Source organism: Tyto alba, unplaced genomic scaffold, assembly GCF_018691265.1.
Source record: "Tyto alba isolate M040663 unplaced genomic scaffold, T.alba_DEE_v4.0 Super-Scaffold_21, whole genome shotgun sequence".
Classification (NCBI taxonomy): domain Eukaryota; kingdom Metazoa; phylum Chordata; class Aves; order Strigiformes; family Tytonidae; genus Tyto; species Tyto alba.
The window spans coordinates 14222881-14237466 of record NW_024881295.1 but is presented as its reverse complement, the minus strand read 5'-3'; the positions used below and the strand labels follow the sequence as shown (position 1 = coordinate 14237466).

General features: G+C 38.3%; 1 protein-coding gene across 1 annotated transcript in view; it reads right to left on the bottom strand.

The window, feature by feature from the left end:
- Window positions 1–347: 347 nt before the first annotated feature.
- Window positions 348–14586, bottom strand: part of SLC15A5 (solute carrier family 15 member 5) — a 33503-nt gene continuing 19264 nt past the window's right edge. The window contains exons 7-9 of the mRNA XM_042795527.1: window positions 10510–10641; window positions 2364–2472; window positions 348–492 (exon numbers count right to left, since the gene is read on the bottom strand). Of these exons, the coding sequence (XP_042651461.1) occupies window positions 348–492; window positions 2364–2472; window positions 10510–10641 (386 nt within the window). The remainder of the gene's footprint in view (window positions 493–2363; window positions 2473–10509; window positions 10642–14586) is intronic.

The following is a 14586-nucleotide window of genomic DNA, read 5'->3' as shown; positions in this document are numbered from 1 at the left end:
CACAAAGGAATTTCCTAAACAAACATATACACTTCTGTGTTAATTCTGAACCATTACTAAGTACAAATACATGTGGATACGTATCTATTTCCCCATAGAGATTAAAAACCTCTCCATCCACCATGCCAAGCAGTGAGCTCTCATTGTGCTCAACATGCATTACAATGGTGCAGCATCCTACAAGGCTAAATGCTATGACTGCTATTTTGTAAACTTATTTATAACATTATTATTCATAGGATAATTCATAAATACATTGGCAGTTCCACTTCAGTATGCTAGGTAATTTATCATTAGAAAGCTGGTTGGTAACACAATCAAAATTTAGTCAAATGAGTGAAATATTATCATGTTTTCTCCATAGGAGACAAAATGGGAGAACTTTCCAGGACACTATCATAATGCTTGATGGCTTTTGTATGCTTCAAAAGTTTTTCTTCAGGAAGACTTCCTCTGAATTCATTGGTGTGTTCATGATTCAGGTTGTTGTATCTGGAAGGGAGAATAGGGAAAGAAAATACTAAAATAATCATCCTTTTTGGGATTAGCTTCACCCATTCTTTACTAGGCAATATTTTGCAAGTTACAGTGTCTTCTGAGTCCTGGGCTTCTAAGCAGCCAAAAAAATAAGATACTTATATGCACTTTCCTAGAACCTTTCAGAACTTCAGGATGAGAAGTGCCAAATGGGATGTGGGTGTTAATGATAGCTGTACTGTGTCTTTTTAACAAATTTAAAAAAGAAACACACTTTTTCCCTCAGAAATTTCAGTATATTTTTTCTAATTCAGAGTTTTAAAGCCTGATTTCCCACCACTATTAAATTAGTGTTTATCTGAATAGTCCTCACCTTTTTTCCTCCCCTCTGGGAGAATTCCTATTCAGCACAAAATAAAACAATTACATTTGACCTCAAAAAACATATTTCATATAGGGTTTGGTTGTATTATTGAAAAATGAGGTACCTTGATTTTGAAATGAAATACCAATTTGAAATAATTTTTTTCTTTTTTTAGGAAGACTGGAGGTCAACAAATTTCCTCATAAAAATATGTTAATTTGTGGCAAAATTATTTGTTGAGTTCAACCTAATTTTATGGCCACTTTTTGACAACCAAACCTTTTAGTTTTCAGCAGTAAATGTCACAAATGAAAATCTAATTTTACAGAAGAATAAAATCTCATTTTACAGAAGGAAGATAAAGTACATGCAGGAGAAATATTTCTAATCATGACTCAGGCCACATTTAAAATTTGAGAATTAAGAACTAGCCACCAGGAGAAACGGACACTTGTGTCTCAGATTCCACTGAAATAATTGACAAGATGCTATGGTAATCTTTTGTGCTGCAAAGTTAGTGTTATACGTAATAGAAAAAAGCATTATTTTTCTCAGGAGTTCTACAAGTACAATGCCCTTGGAAATTTTTTATTATTGTCATGATAAAATCACTACTTCATCAAGGTTTCTGAAGGATTTCCCTAGAACTGCAACCCAATGTCTAAGAGAGAATGTCACTTGCACGTGACCCTTCCCCACACCTGGTTTCTTCCCTCCCTGTTCTTGGCTATGGATATTCCTTATAACATGGACAACAGAAAGTTAACTGTGATTAAATGTTCCAGAATAGAGGAGGCAGGCTAGCTTTCAAACCACCCTGGATGTAAAAGGGGATTGCAGTTGTGAGTTCCTTACATCTTACAGGCAACACACAGGTGTTAAACCTAGGCTCTATGGGTGCCATAAAATTGCTTCCTGTGGGGGGGATAATTGAGCAATTCCATTGTCTCCAGCAGAAAGTTGCTTTTATCTCACTGCCCAGAAGAGTAGCAGAAATATTTCAGGGTTATTCTGTTGAAACCACTGCATACAGCATTAACCAGTAGTGCTCTGCTGTTTTCTTGCAACCCACTCACCTACTGTCCTATACTAAAGACGTAAGCTCATTGAGACAACAGCAACATTTTCTATATATTGGTACAAAGCCAAGTGCAGTGGAGGTCAGTTTCATGACCAAGATATGTTGTTGCTGTGATCTAAACTCCATGACAAAATATTTACATCCTTCTGTAAAGAACAGGATGCTCTTCAGTCTTCAAGGCATTTTAATATTAATAAGACTCCTTATAGTTTTAAGACTAATTACAACAGATGTTTGGGGTTTTTTTAACCTTACCACATAATTTTTACTGTGAACATCTCTCTCCTCAGGGCAGATGAAAAACACTAAAGCCTGACCCTTGAACAATAACATATGATCCATCACTACCAATTCTTTATCACACACTAGTTTACAGGTTTTGCAAGAATTTCTACCCATTTCTACAAATGAAACATCAAGCTTTCATTTTCTCACACATACTTGTGCGCAATGGTCCAGAACCCCAGGGTGTTCACCATCATCAATGAAGCCAAGAAGAAGAAGAATCTCTCCAATTTACCTTCATGCAGCAAGTGTGGAAACCAGTTGCCTGGCAAAGTGGACATTTGAAGCAGAATTAGTTTACCTTGCAGGATGAGACGTAGCTCACATGAAAGACACAAAGATAACTTTGTGTAAGACACAATCACAGCAGGTGCTTTGAACTCCCCATGTAGCTATATATACAGACTTCATTCTCACAGTATCTATGTTTTTTTGAGTCTACAGTGTACTTTGCTCCTGCTTTGCAGAGAGGCAGTAGAGACCTAGAGAAACTAAAGAACTTTCCCAACAAATCTGAAGTGTACTGGAAAACCTAATTCTGCACAGCTACTACTGTAATATTTGGGCCATCTTCTTTCTATATTATCCTGTGCACATAGAAAAATGGATGTCAAATGTGAAAATTTTAGGAAGAGTAAGAATTAAGAAGGTCTGTAGAAATCCTTAATCACATCTCTCATGCTTCTAATAGGCCATTCTTAAGGGAAAAAAAAAAAAAAAGCATAAAAAGCATTTGTTCATCAGTGCCTTGGATGGTGCTCCATTACCAAGATGCTACCTGACATTTTACTTTATCTTTCTTTATAGCTACATTTAGCTGCGAGTCTGCAACATATCCTTGTCTTGCACACAGCATTTATTTGCATGAATCAGACCTTTTTCTAGCAAGACTTTTGGCAATAGTGCCTGAGATGTTTTGGCAGCTTAAATTCCATTCAGCAGAGGACAGTGCCACCTATATACACTTAATGTCACCCCTGCTTGTATTCTTGTGTGATTTACAGTTTGCAACTGTATTGCTTTTGATGTTGTCCATTGAAACCAGTCTGCAAACAAGTTCAGATGGTAAATAACTATGGAAATCAAGATGCTTAAAAATCCAGACCGTCCCTGTCTGTCTGAATTTCAAGACAATCAGTACCTAAAGTACCAGAATCAACTACAACGAAAACAGAAAACTAAGGTTGAACAAGAAGCTACGGTATATACAGAATATCAGAGAGATCTCTACAGTGCTGTAATGACCGTTTACATTATTTGGGAAGATGGGATATTTATTGCTTTTGAAGAAGAAAGATATTGTCTTCATTACAAGTAGTGAAGTGCAATAGAAGCAAATACAGAATGTGAAACAACTGCTGCTGAGAACGTGATGTCCACACTATACACAGCTCAGGGGGGTTGACATCAGACCAGTTCCCACGAACATCTGGAACACATCAGGCACAAGCATTTTTTTGGTTTAGTTCCATCCAAAAGAAATGCAGGGTTTTTTGTTGTGCTCCAAGATCATTCTGTGATGCAAAGCAGAGACGATCAGGAGATTCAGATCAAAAGCACGCTCCTGATCTGAACTCAACCACCAGCATCAATGTGCCCAAAGTTGTCCTTCTTTGCTCCCTCGGAGTCTGGTATCAAATCCTACCCACCTAAATTGAGCAGCTAGTCTCCTCTTGAACGACCTAAAAGGGAGAGGAGGAAAACCAGCCGCCTTTGCCATAGCTATACTGTACAAACCTGATAGCCTTAACTGATCTTTTGGCCACTAATGACATCTTTAGCCATCCAATGCCATTCTTAGCTTGTCAGAGTTTTCTAATTAGAGAGAAAGAGCAGTTCCACAGCCCAGGAGAGCCAGCAGTCAAAGGATTACATCCACCTCACAGCCCCCCATACATATATTTATATTTTCATCTTTCCTCCACATCTTAGAGTTGTAAACACATTTCTTTTCAAAGCAGCTACTTTTAGCTCTCCTGGGATTAACAGAGAGGAACTGCCATCAGTGCAGTAGTTTCCCCCAACTCCTCCACTGTTTGCTCCATGCCACGTTGCCTGTCTGCCTGTCATGGAGCAGCACCACCTCACCTCTGCATGCGCAGTTCCTTTTGTAGCATTATCTCAGAGTGAGTTTTAAAACGTATCATTTAACATTGTCAGTTGACTGAGCTCCTAGGTGCTATAACTTCATTTTAGTAGCTTATAAACTTTTACTGTCATAATTCACAATCAGGTAGTTTTTCATTTCACATCCCCCAGTGGCCAATAGAAGTCACAGAGAGAGCGCATGTATCTGATGAAAGAGAAAGCACGCATGGGGTTCGGTGCTACAGCTTGTCAAAGCAGAGTTCACACTGTCTGCTAGGTTATTTACATCGGCTAGGCTAACTATATGAGCAGCAGGAGCTTCCTCATAGAACAGCGTTTACACTGGAACCTGAACAGAAAATATGTACTTAAAAATAGCACTGAGTGATATATATATATATAAAGGGAATTTAGCAACTAAGAGCAAAATGGACCTTTGAAACTGTCTTAACATTAGCAACGGCCCCACACTGAAATGATGAAAATGGGGATGGTTGGATTTTTTATGGGGAGAGGGCAGCCTGGCAAGTACATCTGGATTCTGCCCCCACTTCACCACCAGCCTCCTCTATGGCCTGGGTCAATGATCATTGCTCTGTCTCCTCTCTTCTTCTTTTAGGAATTGCCAGTGTTTAAACAATGAGGCCAGGATAACAACACAAAGCCTTTAGAAAATCCTGTATTATAAGTGAGCAGCAGCATAGGCAAGGCCAAATTAGATTGGGCATGGTAAGAGGTAGGAGAAAAGCATTCTTTTCCTTTCAGTGAGGAGCAAAGTGTGTCAGGGGTACCTTTCTTTACAGAGAAATAGGGGTGGCAGCAGTGCTAGAGATATCTAGACTGTTATCCTACTGCCAATATGCATTTTCATCAGTGGATATAGCAAAGATTAATGTAAACATTTACTGTTTTCAGCCAAAAATATTTACTACTTTTTTTTTTTTCTTTCTTCTTTTTCCTTCTTAAATGGAAGTTGGTTTTCCATGAAAGAGGGGATAAACCTGGACTACATTTACTTCTACTTACACTCACTGCACAGAGAATCCTCTGCTGGGAGGAAGCCTTGGGAGAACAGCCGTCAGCTCTAAAATATCAACCATGTGTTTCAGGCAGTGAAACTCCCTCTAGACGCTTCCACCCCTTACCCCACTAACACCTTCCACAAGCTCTCTGCAGACTGCAGCACCCTCCATTGACTGAGTTTGGGGTTCAGGATTTTACTCTCAACCATAAATATCAGGAACTTATTGGGCCATTTTGTTCAGTTTTGCTGGAGTAAGATGCCCTGGGCACTACTGTGTTTGAAGAGTCCAGCCCTTTCTCATCCTTGAATCAGCATGCAATATGCTAACAATTCACTTTCCCCCAAAAGACACTGCCTTTGGGTTCTGTCAATCCTTTACTTTTCTATGGAGATTGCCAACAGAAGTGCCAATTACAAGGTTGGTTTGTCACATAGATAATTGCTCACTGGGAATTAACTTTCTACAACAAGCTCCTGATTTCCATTTTTATTCCAACAATGGAAATACTTTGTAGCATGAATCACCACAGAGAATCAGAAGTTTTTTAGCTGTGTATATTTTAAAGAGCCTTTTCTTATTGGTTAGAGGTGAATTGGTTATGCATTTTGTGGCAGATTTGGAACAAACTAGAAGATTAAGTCTAGGCAGTCAGTTCCTCAAGCCTGCTATACCATACGTTGTTGAACTAAAGTGCCTGGTAAACTTTTACTGACATTTTGCAGTGCTATCAATTTTGAATCAAAAATGCTCAGGTAGTATAAGAAGGAGGAATATTGTACAACACCAAGAGAAACACCTGATGGTACCAACACAGGCAGAAAAGGAGGTGAAGCAGGGATTAGGACATGGATAAAGCCATTTTCCTGGGTTGCTTCTGGTGGGTGACTGACAGGAACAAACTGCTGGCAGTACTAGCCACCGAAGGAGATGTGGAGGGGGCTGTAAGCCAGCCTTTGACATATAGTAGTGCACACAAGGTACCTGTTACTATGATGGCACCCTTGGAGCTCACAAGGGATTCACAAGAAAGCCCAAAGTTGCACAGGAAGGCATTCAATTCGTTTACTGAACATCACCATCATATTTTAGTATTGGAAAAACACAGAAGTCAAAGCAAAACAATCAAATGCCAGAAGTTAGTCTCTTCTGTATGATTCCCGTATTTTTTACAGCTATCCTGCAACCTAAACTATGACTATAGAAAAATTTAATTAATATGTTAGAAAAGGATTGTATTGCCTTCCATCATACATCAAGTTAGTGGGCATATATTTAGTATTTAATCATATTCAAATTAAAGTCTCAGACTGCCTCTAATCCTTATTAGCTAAAGTAGGCACCAGTGGACACCACCATCTGGACTACAAGAAATATCCTTTAGCTTTATCATCTTTGATATTTAAAAATCACACAAGGCTCCAAACTGAAGGAAAAAAAAAAAAAAAACAAAACAAAAACCAAAAAGCCATCTCACAAAAAATAATCCTGGTTCTCTAAATATAATCAGGAAAACTGTGTCTAGGGCAGTTTCCTTCTGACCTTGCCTTTTTTTTAAATTATTTTTATTTTTTTCCCCTCTTTCTTACATATTTACATTAATATTTTTAGAGAAATGTATTCTGAAATGATTGGCATAGGAGGACAGGTTTTGTCTTGCATCTTCTTCCGTTAAAATGTTAGGAGAGGTAAGAGATCCAAAAGAAAGCAGTTTCCCAGCTTGTACTGAAAATATCACTGTCACCCATCATCTGTTTGCACTCGTCAGATTTTTTAAAAAAAGTCTTATTTTATCATATTCACACCATCCTCCATGGATGCGTTAAAAATGATTAATGCAGCTTTGACTGTGACTGATATCTGATCAACTTTGCCAATAAAAACCCAAATAAAATTCTAAACTAGTGACATGAAATAGGATATAAAAATGTTTAAATTTTGTCAACACCCTCTGTGCCTCAGCACTTCAAAATACACACTGGAGGATCTACTTCACTGTATCCTGAATTGCTTCATGGCAAACATGGTCTCATTGCTTAGAGATGGAAGAATCAGAAATAGTCTTGGCACCGGTTTTAGTGAAACAAGAATCATGGGACAAGACAAAAGCACCCATAGCCCAAGAGTTGCACTCTAAGCCTTGTTAAACCTTACAAAACCACTGCCTAAACACTATCATCATCTTTCAGCAAAAGAGAAAGAGTTTTGGTCTTCCAATATAAATAAATTAGTTCAGCTTTTTAGGAAAAAAAAAAAAAAAGTTCCGTTTGGTTCGCTTTACTCCCAGTTCCATAAATCGTCCAGACACCAAATGTTTTATAAGCTCCTTAAAAAGCTGAAAAAAAACCCCAAAAGTAAGTAATGAGAGCTTAATTTATGTCATTTGACCTAAGAGGATAACAATTTTATTCTCTGAAGCAGTCATCTTTAGAAGGTTCAACAGGTAACCATTGGGTTCTATAAATTAAAAAATTATTGTTTTGCTGATCTTAAGCTTTCCATCACAAGCACCAAAGAACACTGTAAGAAGCACAGTGGAAGAGTTTGGAAAAAATACAGACTGAGTGACAGAATTTTGTATGTAACATTTCCTATCAAACTAAGACAAAACCAAAACCAAGCCTAAATGCCTCTTTAGTTTTGTTGTAGTCTATACCCAGCTCCAAAAGCCTGATCCCAAGCCTACTTTGATTTAAGAGTCAGTAGAACACAGAAGTCTAGCTGGGATGAGTAGAGAAATACTCTGTTTTCAGTCTGAAGCATTATAACACAAATTAAGATACAGGAATATCTCCATTATTTACAAACTGTGAATTTCATGAATTGTGGTAACTTGGTATAGTTAATCTCATTCAAGTAGGGAACACTGGGAAAGAGATACTCAGTGAGATTGCACTTATTTTTAGAAACAAATTGTGAGAGCCCAATAATATGTTGTTTACATACTAATAGGGAAAGTAATCTCTAACGCTTCTAACTAGAGTAACAGAGCAACATTGAGCAACATTAAACATTTTTCTCTATATTTTCTCTAAAGCTTTTCAAGTTTTGCAGAGGACTTCCCCTATTTAGGGGCTTATCTGGTCCCATCACAGCACCTTAATCTGAATACAGACTGTCACTGAATCCCTTGGAAATTTAAGAGTGACTTTTGCTCAGGATAAAGGTATGGTCAATTCCATCTACAGGAACAGCAGATCTGACAATAGTTAAATAAAGTTGTAAGTTATACCTTTTTTTCAAAGCTAAGCAGAGAAGTTTGCCACCCAAATTCATAAAAGTATTTTAGCTAGGAGACTTTTTCAGTTTGCTCAAAAATCTTGAGCAAAAGGGTTAGAACATGGCAACTGCAGTCTGTGGAGAATTTGGAGAGTTCAGGCTTTTTGGTCCCAGCTATGATAAGAATCTGAAGGCTCTGATAAAACAGTATTTCTGGCAAGAAATTAACATTTTCTTTTTTGAATCAATTAAATGTTTTCATACAGACTTACAGGAAAAGAATAAATTGCCTTGATATAAAATTAGACAAAAATCTACTGAATTGCAAACCAAATATGAAAACTGATTTCCTCTATCACTTTGTATAAAAATATTCTATAAAATAAATAAATTACATATACAGTGGCGCAGCATAGTAAAAATGTTTTGATGCTGACATTATGTTTAATTATTTTATATATATTTAATTATACACAAAGTAAAATTTCAGTAAAATATGTCAATTTTACTAAAACAAAATATTTCAATCTTATCAAAATTAGTAATTTCCATACTTTTTTGGGGAGGGGAAGAAAAAAGTCAGCAACACAGTCTTTCTTGAAGTGTTAGTTTCACCAAACTCATATTATGCAATAAAAAAAAATTTATTCCACTGAGGGACATTCAAGGAGCTCTGCTCTCCACACTGATTGCCTTGGTACTTAATAGTTCTTTGCCTGATTCATTTGAGTAAGCATTCCTGTTCTTTACCTATTTCTAGGTGATGCTTTTATACCTTGTAATAAAATTTTAATTGAATTGTTAACTTAAAAACAGCACTGCATGTCAAAGAACCATTCATTTGTTCAGATCATGCAAGTAGGAATTACAATTTCTTGTTATACTTTCAAAAAAACCCCACTGCTCCTTGCTTTTAAGTTACATGGTTCTTTTTCTATAGAAAAGAAAAGAACCCAAAACTTAACCGTGAGCAGTTACAAAATTCTGCAGCCATGGCAGCTGGAGCAGTGTCGTGCATTAGGGCCAGCAGTTGCGCTCCGTAAAATAACAGTTCTCTGTAACACAGCAACGAAGCTTATCAATGGAGAGCATCTTCAGAGGTGCTGCTTCAGCAAGTGGAACTATTTCAGATATGTGAACAAAAGGATACCTGTCCTTCAATTCAAGAACTAAAGTGCTTTACTTTTTAAATTTACTTATGAAACAAGTCTTTTCTGTACTGAACATGAAGATTCATCAGGAAAGGGAAAAAAGAGTTTAAGAAACTCTAGGCCTAACTTGAAAGTCAGCAACCCAGAAAAATCTCCAGTTCAAGGCTTACACAAAATACTCCTCAACAGGCTGAATCTGAAACAACTCCTTTTGAAACAGTAAGTTCTCTGGGAATTGCAGTATTCATCTGCAAAAGGGTAAAACCACGGTGAGACCATATTGTCACAGAATCTGGTTCTTCCAGTAGCTGGGCAAAGGGAGAGGTGTAAAGAAGGCAAGAGAGAAGTGGTGGGTCTAGGGGAACAAATTTCCTAGACAGTTTTGAAACGCTCAACCAACCTCCTTTCCCCTCTGACACTGTGGGACAGAAAGGCAGGCATGATCTCTATTCTTTGAAGCACTACTCTTGTTCTCATAGCCAAAGGCTTCCACATAAGCATGGATAACATGAACGTATGTCTTCGTGAACATAAAGGTGCTTCCTAGACAATTTATTTTTCTGTCTTCCAGCACAGAAGTACAGAGATTGTAAGTGAGGGCTTCCTGCAAGATGCGATCCTCTAATTACTCCAACTATCAAAACTAAGATGACTCATTAAAATTGGATGAATACAGCTGGAAGGCTATTTCCTATCTTAATTCCATCTTAATTGTGAGAGCAAATCAATAAAACTTTGGCATCCCCTTTAATTCTGCTGCCTAATTCTCCAAATCAATATTAGAAAACTGCTCAGGAACACCGGTCATGAGCATATTCTTACCTTGAGTGCCTGCGTGGGCTGTCTGAACAAAGAAAGCTCCCATAAAGCAGCCAGCTCCATTAAAGAGAGTTAAAAAATGCATGGAAATCCCTCTCATTCTTTCTGGCACAAGCCAGAATGAAAGTAAGGAACCTTAGAAAAGAAGCAGATACAGTTACAGGTTAAAAAAAAAAAAAAAAAAAAAAAAAAAAAAAGGTAAATTATGGTAGAAGATGAACAAGACAGAAAAAAATCGAAAGTGTCTCTAACAGGGACTTTCCATATTTTACACAGAGATTGTAAGTACTGCAGAAGGACCGTCAGACATGTTAGTATGTACCTTATTGTCAAAGGATTATCTAAACTCTTTAAATGAATCTCCATAACAAACCACCCCACACACAACTATCAATATTCCACAAGTATGTAAAGATCCTTCACCCAGGCAGTTGCTTTCACCTTTTAAGACTTCAGGCATAGCAAGTCAAAGGAAAGCAAGTGTGAAGACAACACATGTGATATTTAACTGCAGCACAGCAGGACCTCTTACACCAGAGACAATGCGGTGCAGCTACTAGTAAATACTTCTAAAATCCAGAGCTCCACCTTATCTTGTGCAGTAATCTTGCTTTAATTTAAGTCTGGACAATGCTCCTCTTCCCCAGAGAGCAAGCCCCAGAGTCACCGACTAATTTTTAAGATATTGTTCCTCACTTTCTTGCCAGAAGATTAAACCAGAAGAAACAGCATTGGTGGCAAGGGGGAGCTGTATCATGCTGTTGTATAGTATGGATGACTATAAATAATCCCACCAGTTGTAAAATGGCTAAACTAGGTTATGGTAACAGTAAGTCTTTATGATAGCTGTTCTTTTTGAGTAACTTTCCTTGATGATCAAAACCTCTTGTTTCCTAATTTCACACCTCAAGCCCTCACCCACACTTGTTCTTGAAGACCCAGTGTTTCCCAACCTGCTTTATTAGTTGAGTTTGAATGACCTCCAGCTTGAGAAACTTGTCAGCAGAGGATCCTATTTGGACGCTGAGTTGCCTGAAGCATCTCTGAATACAAATGAAACCTTGCAATCACCATCTTTCACCCTTTTTAATTTGCATGTCCAAACAAGACTTTTGGAATCATACTAAAGAAAAGAAAAAAATACCATGGGCAGTGTTTTTTCCTCATTCACAATAGGAACCAAAAGCCTGAGGGCAAGAGAAAGCAGGTGATCCTGGGACACCATCTGTATATAAAACAGTACAGTCGGAAACACTGTACAGTCAGTGTCCTAGCTCATTTGAATCATGAAAAGCCTAAAAAGTTTTTGGTTATTCCTCCCTTTTAAAAGCAGGGGTGCAAAACATGCATCTTGGCCAAATTCAGCCTGGGTAATTGCACCCTACTTACCTAAATTACCCCTGCTGTTTGAATTGCATACTCCGTTCCTTGCTTCTCCCACGGTGCTGCTGTGAACTATTAAACAGCTGCTGCATTTCACCCCAGAGACTATTGCATTTCATCGGTGGGTGAAGCGATCCCCAATATATCCTTTAACTAACAGAGCTGTTTGTTACAAGGCTTCCCACTTCTAAGTGCTTTGAGACATGCTGATGGGCAGATGATATTCTTGCAGCATTTTCAGCAAACACTGCAAGTCTGCTAACCCTTTGTAGGGCAGAGTGGTTACAGGGCACCAGATGATTTGGACACTGGCAGTGGCATGGCCAGCAGGCTGGTGTCCCTTCACCAGTGATCTCCTGCACTGTGGGGGCAAATATGCCTGCTAATATTGTCCCACAGGATGGAGTGTTGTTGTTTTGTTGTGGTTTTTTTTTTTTTTTTTTTTTTTTTGTGGAGGCATTTTTTAATTTTAATTTGTGTGTGGGGGTTATTTTGTTTGGTTTGTTTTTTTTTTTTTTTTCCCTTTTAAATCATTGGGCTTTGAAAGAGTAATTTCCTAGTTTAAACCAAGCTAGGGTTACAAATTCAAGCTGTGAGAGATCTTACATGCTAACACTGTGGAGGAAAGCAATTATTTTATCATTGTTTTATTTTATTTTTTAAAGACTACCTCAGTGCTAGGGAAACATTAAATGCTGATATTATTCTAAGAGATGCTCATGACACCTGAAGCAGATGAATATATAAAATTTCTATCAACGAGATAATGAAATATATTGTATAAACACAATGGCAAGTATCAGGGCTCAAATGTAGATAGAGTTCAATATGCCAAATCTAGATCTTCCAACCAAGCACTTCAGAAATGAGTTATCTCCTCTCTTCCCTCTGATTACAAGTGTGAACATTTCTGTCTTCAACTTGGATCATGTACTTTCAGGTCAAGTAAATTATTATGCTAATTGAATTTGACCTTCTGCATAACAAAGGCAGCAAAATGTCAGGAAAGGTGAAACAACTATTTAAGTGTCTAGGCTGTCATTACTATCCACGGAGATCCACTGAATGGTTCCTGAACAGCAATTCAGTTCAAATTGAAATAGAAACCTAGAGCGCAGTTCAGTAGCCTGAATATAGATGACCAGTGCTGCCAGAAATGCTCTAGTGCACCGCAGCCATCTGCGTGGGGCTGTCTGATAAGGTGCAAGACCCAAGGGAAAACCATGATCTTCTCGAGCAGCAGCCGGAGGCCTCTCGGGTGCTGTAAGGAGCCTGCTTGCCCCACGTGCACAGCCTACATGCTCCGAGACAAAAGGCGCTGGACACCTACGTGTGGGCAACCGAGGGGAAGCCTGCATCCCCATCAACCACAGCAGTAGCCTACTGTTTTAGGTACCTACCTTTAGTTTTCTACATGCAAGTCTCAAATTCAGGCTTAGTCCCATTTACCTGGCTTCTTGAATTGCACCTCTAACTGCAGCCTTTAGCGAGATGTTTAAACTTTATTTAAATGGGGAAGACAACTTTTCTTCCTAAGAAACGCTAATCACCATCCCTTAAAAAGTTGTGGGTTTTTTTATGTTTTTTTTTTTTTTTTTAAAGAGAAGAAGAAAAAAACCACTCCCAAGACAGAGCTTTATTTCTTTTCTAAAGGCTAATGTCATCTCTCAGTCACTGGACTTCTGTTGTGTCGCAGCATGCTAGATTAAAAAGCCTTCTTCTACCAGCAATATTCTTCTCATGCTTCTGCATAAGAAGACTGTAAGCAAGCCACCTCCTAACCTTTTTTTTTGTTAAGCCAAACAGAGAAGGTCACAGTTTTCAGTTACACTTAGCCTGTAACCTAGAAACCACATTACCTTCCTAGAAACCTATCTCAGTTAAGTACTTGAAAGCTATCGGATGAAGAGGCATTATGAAAGTGCTAAGTATTTAAAACTAGGGAAAATTACCTTTTTAGTGACAGTCTGTGACCCACAGCTCTCAGTAGTCTTAGAGTGTAAGAATGAAGCTGAGACACTGAAGTTATTTCCTGCTCTTAAATAAAAATCTGAACATTTCTGGGGTTGTACTGGAACAACAGACACTCAACCTGTAGAATTAAATGTCTGCAGAGATCAGCTAGACAATTACTTTACCTGTGTCTCTTTAAGTGAACGTTGATTAGATTTTTTTTTTAATACTAACATTTTTTAAGGTCTGCAAGGTAGAACACTGGTAAGCACTCTGTGTGCTCCTCAGAAGAAAATAAGCCTCAGGAATGTCAGTGTAGATGCAGAAAGGTAAATTATATAAGGGAGAGAAGGTTCAGACTCACAATCAAGATTGTGTCTACATAATTTATGGATGGCAGGCGTGAGCTAAGCTCTGCCTGTGCTCTGCAGAACAGGAGTGTTTATCTCTGGCTCCATGCCACAAGCTAAGGCACGATGCTCTGTGCAGGCATGTTCGCATGCTTCCTGACTGGAGCACAAACAAAAATCTTGCATCTGCCTACAATATTCTCCAGGTTAGCTTGTCAGTTGAATTGTGTTACCCACCTGCATATGCTCTGTGTCAGTGAAAAACGCATAATAATTCTATTACCTGGGTCCACAAATGAAAAGCGTTAAGCTAAATATCTTCACCTTGCTTTGTCTGTGGCCCAAAAAGTGATCATAGACCATGACCACAGCTCAGCTGTCATGTGCGTATCTG